This window comes from Fukomys damarensis, unplaced genomic scaffold (genome assembly GCF_012274545.1).
Source record: "Fukomys damarensis isolate Sample0158 unplaced genomic scaffold, DMR_v1.0_HiC HiC_scaffold_36, whole genome shotgun sequence".
Lineage (NCBI taxonomy): Eukaryota > Metazoa > Chordata > Mammalia > Rodentia > Bathyergidae > Fukomys > Fukomys damarensis.
The window spans coordinates 44033925-44040886 of record NW_022900948.1 but is presented as its reverse complement, the minus strand read 5'-3'; the positions used below and the strand labels follow the sequence as shown (position 1 = coordinate 44040886).

At 60.6% G+C, this 6962-nt stretch overlaps 1 protein-coding gene across 1 annotated transcript in view; it reads right to left on the bottom strand.

The window, feature by feature from the left end:
• Positions 1–6486, bottom strand: part of Lrrc8a (leucine rich repeat containing 8 VRAC subunit A) — a 6862-nt gene extending 376 nt beyond the window's left edge. The window contains exons 1-3 of the mRNA XM_033758993.1: positions 6151–6486; positions 3538–5687; positions 6–271 (exon numbers count right to left, since the gene is read on the bottom strand). Of these exons, the coding sequence (XP_033614884.1) occupies positions 6–271; positions 3538–5679 (2408 nt within the window). The 5' untranslated portion in view covers positions 5680–5687; positions 6151–6486. The remainder of the gene's footprint in view (positions 1–5; positions 272–3537; positions 5688–6150) is intronic.
• Between the last annotated feature and the right edge of the window lie 476 nt (positions 6487–6962).

Here is a 6962-nt window from a genome sequence, read left to right as displayed (position 1 = left end):
CCTGCTCCTTGTCGGCCCTCCAGAGCCGCTCCTTCACCTCGGGGGGCAGCGTGCTGAACAGGTCCTCCTCCACCACCAAGCCGCTGCGCTTGAGCAGCGGGCACTCGCCCAGCTCCACCGGCAGGCCTTCCAGCCGGTTGCCCCGCAGCTCGATCTGCGTCAGGTTGGTCAGCTCGCCCACCCGTGAGGGCAGCGACTGCAGCACGTTGTTGCCCAGGTGCAGGGCCCGCAGCTTCCGGCACTGGAAGAGCTCTGGGGGCAGTGCCTCGATCTGGGAGAGAGCAGAAAGCAAGTGAGAGAGGCGCGTCTCCGTCCCACGGGGCCCTCGGCTCCCACGTCACCTGCCTCGACCTGGCTCCACCTGTGCATTAGGTCTGGGCTCTGTGGCCATTGACTCCTGGAAGCTCAGTCCCTTTTCCACCCATCTGTAAAATGCGAGGGTTGGACTAGAGATGATTCTCAGCTTGGACGTTCTAAGGCTGATGGCCTCTGGTTCTCAGGGAGCAACCAGCCTTCCAAGAGGGACGCTAGAGTGGCCGTGGGACCTGGACACTCCCGGCCCGGTGTCCGAAACCACCCTGTTGGGCCAGGGCTCACAGCCGGGGCAGGCGTGGCTTCTGGGTCTGGGTCAGGGCAGGGGCTCGTGCAGACGCAGGACCCAGCTTCTCTGAGTGACCCACTCTGCCCCCCATCGCCTCCTCTGATGACAGTGGTCAGCTACTGGGAAAGGCCCTGCGCAGTGAGCGGCAGTGCTGGGGTCCACAGGGAGTCCGTCTGGATCCGGCCACCCCTCCCCAAGGCCCTTCCTCAGAAGCCCCTGCCCCCAGCCTCGGAGCTCGGCCCAGGCCCCACCGGACTGTCACACCTGTGCTGTGGACCTGTCCTGCCCTCCTGAAAGTCCCTGGCCCACAGATGCTTGAAGTCATTTCCCTTCACCCCCAGCTCCCTCTGGCCTCCTCCGGGACCCCACTGGCTCCCCATCCTCACAGACATGGCCTCTGAGAGTTCCCCAGGCTCTGCCATCTGCCCCCTGACCACCCGGAGGATGCCACTCCTCACCCTGACGCCGGGCCTGTGCTCTCCTCCCTGCCGGGCTCAGCCCTGCCCTCCTCCTCCCCTCATGGAGCAGGTGTCACGGACTCCTCTGAGCCCAGAGAGAACAACTCCTCCAGCTTTAGGCAGGTCCACTGTGGGCCCCAGGACACCTATGGGCTGCCAGGGGGCTCTGAAACTCCAGTAAGGCCAGGGGCCTATGAGAGGCCTTGCGCACAACCCTGTCCTGGCCTGGAGTAAAGTCCACATTCCAGGGCAGCTGCAGGCTCCTCTCCTCCTCACCCTCCAGGGCAGGTGAAAGGCCCCTCCCGAGACCTCTCCTCCTCTCCACCCCTGCGTGCCAACCACTGGGTCACCTGGGGACCTTGACCATCCCATGTCCCCAGCACTCTGAGTCAGCTGGGTTCTAGGAGAGCTCAAAAAATATCTGCCCAAGCCATGGGGGGACAAGGAGGGAAGGAACACCCACCTGGCCGGGTGTTCATTAGCACGCATGTCACATGAGGACACAGCAGCACCCAGGGGCTCGGGCCAGGCCACCCCCACCACCCCTGTCCACTGCAGCCAGGTGGCTCACGAGGAGTCAGGGAGCCCGAGGGCAGGAAGGAGGACCAGGCCTCAGCTGAGGAGGATGGAACGGCATGCCCTCCTTGACTAGCCCAAGTGAACATTTTTCCCGATAAAGCCCTCAGCCTCCAGTGGGTGGGGACAGGACGTGATTAAGCAGTGTGCTAAAATGGGTCTCCAGAGGGGCTCCTTCCTCCGGGACAGCACCTCCACCAGCTCCTTTCCTGAAGGCTGACCTCAGCCAACAGGCATGACGCTAACAGGCAAGCCTGGTTTGAGGAATTGGGGGCGGGGACAGGATGGGGGACAGGATGAGGACCAGGCTGGAGGCTGGCCTGTGCCTCCTGCACCCTGGAGGGCTGGGCCCAGTGCCTGGGCCAGAGCAGGCGGGCAGGCTGTGGGAATTACTTCTGACCCAACAGGGACAGCGAGACTCCAACCAGGGCCATAGGAAGGCCATTCAGGGTCCCCTCCTCACACTACAGAAGGTAGAGACCAGTCTGGCCCAGAGCTTTGTAAGCATGGCCTCTCTCCTCTCAGGACTCCGATTTTTCTGCTCAGTGACCTGTAGCAGAGACAACCTACGGTTTGACTCTTGCCTTTACACACTCACGCGAGTGATCAGATAAACCATAATCTGGGATAGGGACACAGGGTTTGTCACAATTCCCATGATACCAGGGAAGTGGGCTGGTTTGCAGCAGTAGGGACCTGGGAACCAGAGCACAGCAGAGCTTGGAAGCCTTCCTTCCTGAGCCAGCCCTCATCTGGGGCTAGTGAGGGGCAGACAGGGCCATTTCAGGGGCCCCCACCTGCCACGCCCAAGGTCTCAGCAGAGAGCGCCTATTGGTGGGAGGACCACAGAGCCGTACCCGGGACACAGCTGGCCCAGGAGGCACAGAGAGGGCAGGTGTATCAGCCCCCTGCAAGACTCTGCACCTGAGAGTGAGGCCCAGGAAGCCCTGTGGGCCCCTATGGGCAGGGGCACCCCCCCAGGACAGCCCTGAGGAGAACCCTGCCCGCTACTCCAGCCTGCCTACCTCTGCCAAGCAACCTTGGCACGGGAGCTCTTCCAGCCAGACAAGAGACTGGTGCACAGGCGCCACCAACAGTCTCAAAGGCGTCGCCTCCTACACTGCCAGCCACTGGTCTGCACAGAAGGCAGCTGAGCTGGTGAGAAGCCAGCCTTGTCTAAGGCCAACTCTGCCCTTACCACCCCTAAGGGTGAGGCGGCAAAGCAGAGCATCCGGCTCCCTGAGCTGGTGCAGGGCACTTGCACAGCTTCTGTCCCTGGCAGCTGGACCCAGAAAGGCTCCTGGGCTCCCGGTCTGGCTGGGGACAAGCTAAGGAAGACACCACAATCTCTGAGCTAAGTCCAGCCCCCTGCTCCCAAGGGAGGCCACAGGCTGTGTGCCTCTTGGCCTCACACAGCCCTGCCTGCAAGCAACCTGCCTCGGGTCACCTTGGGGACAGACCTTGCCTGGCCACACCTCTTTTCCTGGCAGAACCCTGTAGCTTCTGAGACACAGGCAGCTCCCCACTGGAGAGATCCCCACTGGGCTGGTGTGGGACGGATCCCGGAGGCTGAATCTTTTTCTTTTCTTTTTTTTTTTTTTCACTTATCTTTTGGTTGTTTTCAGACAGGGTCTCACTATGTAGTGGAGACTAACCTGGAACTCACTATGTAGCCCAGGCTGGTCTCAATCCTCCTGCCTCAGCCTCCTGAGTGCTGGGATTACAGGCATGCGCCACCACGCCCGACTCTGGGAGGCCGAATCTTGAATGAGCCTCCTCCCAGGCAATTCTGCGCACCAGAGCCGAAGACTCCAAAGCCAGGAGCACTAAGACACCAGGCCTCCTGGGCTCCCACCATGTGCCGCGCCAGCCTACACGCCACAACGTGGCCGAGCCACTCACCCGATTGGCCGTGACAGCCAGGTTCTGGAGGTTCTGCAGGAGGCCGATGTCGGCAGGGAGGAAGGTCAGGTTGTTGTGGCTGAGGTCCAGGTAGCGCAGCTTGCGGCAGTAGAAGAGCTGGGTGGGGATCTTCTCGATCTTGTTGCGGTTCAGGTAGAGGCGCTCGAGGTTGGTGAGGTTGCCGATCTGGATGGGGATGTAGGCTATGTGGTTGTACCACAGCTTAAGGCAGGTAAGGCGGTGCAGGTGCTGGAAGCTGATGATCTCCTCGATGGTCTTGAGGTTGTTGTCCTTGAGGTCGATCTCCTGCAGGTTGTGGAGGCTGAAGATGGAGTGGGGGATGCGCTCCAGGTCACAGCGGATCAGCTCCAGCTCGGTGAGGTTCACCATCTTCTTGAGGCTGTTGAGCACGATGAGCTTGGTGCCCTCGTTGTTGATGGACAGCTTCTGCAGGTGCACGCCCACGTCCGTCACCACCTGCGGCAGCTTGCTCAGGTTGCTCTTGAGACGCAGCACCTTGAGGCGCTTGAGCTCGCGCAGCCCATCGATGACGATGTAGCGGTTGTTCTCGGCGCTCAGGTTGCCCGTCAGGTGCAGCTCCTCCAGCGTCTTCAGGCTGTAGATCCACAGCGGGATCTCCTTGATGTCCGTGAACTTGATGTGCAGCGCCCGCAGGTTCTCACGCAGGAAGGCCAGGGCCGGAGCCTCGATCTTGGCCGCTGTGTGGTACAGCCACAGCTCCTTGAGGCCCGTGAGCTGGGCGATGCTGGGCGGGATGGTCACGTCGGGGATGAGCTCCAGCTTCAGGACCTCCAGCTCCACCAGGTCGAACACGGTGTCGGGGATGCCGCTGAGCATGAACAGGTGCAGCTCCAGCCGGTCCTGCGCGCTCCTGGTGAGCCGCTGCCGCAGTTTGTCCAGCGTCCACTCGTTGTTGAGGTTCAGCTGCCGCAGCTTGTTCTCACTCACCTCCGACAGAAAGACGGCGAAGCGCTTGGAGTAGAGCGGGTCGTACTGGTCAATGAGGTGCAGCATGAAGGCGAAGTCGTTCTTGACGTCGGGGATGTCGCTGTAGCTGCTCTCCTCGCGGATCGACTCGAACGAGTACTTCTTGAGCGAGCGCCGCAGCATCCACCACAGCGTGTACACGCAGATGAGGCCATAGGAGATGACCAGGCTGATATAGAAGGACGCCAGGATCTTGAAGAGCGTGGCCAGGGGGTGGGCACACCGGTAGGTGCGGTAACCCGTCAGACTCTCGATGTCCACGGTGCAGTCCACGTCGAACTTGATGTTGTGCACGTAGTAGACGGTGTAGCAGATGATGAGGATGAACTTGATCACTTTGATGATGGTCTGCCGCATGTACAGGCGGTACACGATGTCCCCCTCCTCCACGTGGGTGCGGAATTTCTTCACCTTCTCGAACAGCGCCTTGGCCTGCTCCCCCTCCTTCTTGTCCAGCACGCCCGTCTCTGAGCGGTCCACGATGCCCTGCTCGATCCGCGACTTGGTGCGCTGCAGCATGGGCACGGTGGCCTCCACATCCTCGCTGACTGTGGAGGACTTCTTGTCCATGGAGCCGTTCATCTTGCTGAAGGCCGGCTTGGGGTCGCTCTCCTCCACCACCGTCTCCGACAGGGCCCGCGTGGTCCAGGGCGAGTCGAAGCACTTGAGCAGGATGGACACAAAGTGCTCCAGCTTGGAGCTGGTGCGCGGGAACTTGAACCAGAAGTTGCTGCAGGCCAGGAAGATGAGCGTGTGCAGAAGCACGAGGTAGGGGAAATACTTGGCGAACCAGTGCAGACGGTTCTCGTAGCACACGGCGTCCACGTAGTTGTACTGGTGTCGGTCCAGGTCGTACCTGATGCCCGTGGGGCCTGTGCTGGGGGTCGGCAGGATTGTGGAGTTGGGGTAGGCGGAGGTCCAGCCTCGGAAGGAGTCATTGCAGGAGTCCTTGGTGACCCACTTACAAGGCAGACAGATCATCTTGTCCTGGGTGACCTGCAGCGTCCCCCCAAAGACGGCGATCATCAGCATGACGATGGAGATGTAGTCCGTGAACACGTCCCACCATGGCTTCAGGATCCGGTACGCTGGCTGTGTGTCCGCAAAATAGCGGAGCTCCGTCACCGGAATCATGGCTCAACCTGAAAGGGACCCGTACGAGGGTTACACGGGGTGGCCTGGCGTTCCCGGCGTCCGGGCTCAGGGGAAGAAGGCCATGAAAATTCCATCACTGCCCCAAACTCCACCTCACATCTACCTGGCGTTCAGTGCCCGGCCCCTCCACAGGTGGCCACCACTTGGCCCTCGCGCAGAAACCATGTGGTCGCCACTGCCTGGGAAAGCACGGCAGGCCGGGGGTGGGCCGCCTCCCCTCTTGACAGACAGGAGGACGGTGCGCCGGGGAACAGGGCTACCCGGGCAGCTCGCTGCATTCCACCGGAGTGAGTGCGCCCAGCTGCTCATCAGACTGACCAGAGGGCTCCGAACTCTCAGGAGCTGCTGCGAAGATGCTGCAGTGAGCTGGAGAATTTCTCCAGTGCGTGAGGAAAGCAAATGCAAGAAACACCCAGTGAGTCACCGAGAACTCGCTCTCCTGAGACTAACCGAGTACAAAAATGCTCCAGGGCACAAGGAAAGGTGGGAGGCTCACACACGGCAGGCCGGTGAGAGGCTCCGGGAAGGGACTGCACAGGGGACGGCGCGATTGTACTGGCCCTGCTGGGAACTGCTCCAGGGCTGTGACCACAGCAGACTCTCAAGAGTCCAACTGGCTGGACTCGGGAGGAGCTCAGGAATCTGATTTGTAACATGTGACTTCGGCGACGCTAATGAATAGACAAGGTTGGGAACGCTGGATCAGAAGTCACGTGGGAAACCCCACCTGTGCCACTCGGAAAGCTACTTGGGCCAGGTCAGGTCAGGAAAGAGCTGGGCGTGGTAGCGCTCACCTGTAATCCCAGGACTCAGGAGGCTGAGGCAGGAGGATCATTGGGAGTTCGAGGCCAGCCTGAGCCACACAGTGCGCTAGAGGCCAGTATGAACTGCATGGTGAGACCCACTTCAAAAAATAAGAAACAAACAAAAAAAGCTGGAGAAAGAACACTCCCTCAGCATTTACAACTGCTCCGCCAACGAGGCCGTACGGGAAGAGCATGTTCCCCCGATGGTCACTCGGGACAGCAGGAAAGTCCTTGTAAACCACCACTAGAGCTACCCACTGTTAGCCCCCGCTTTTGTGGTGGCAAGGATTGAACCATGCGAGGCAAATGCTCTACCACTGAACTATGCCCCAGACCTTTTAAAACTCTAATAAGAGACAGGGTCTCCCCATGTTGCCCAGGCTGGCCTTGAACTTGGGGTCTTCCCGAATCAGCTTCAGGAGTGGCTGGGATTTCAGGCCGGTGCCACTGTACCAG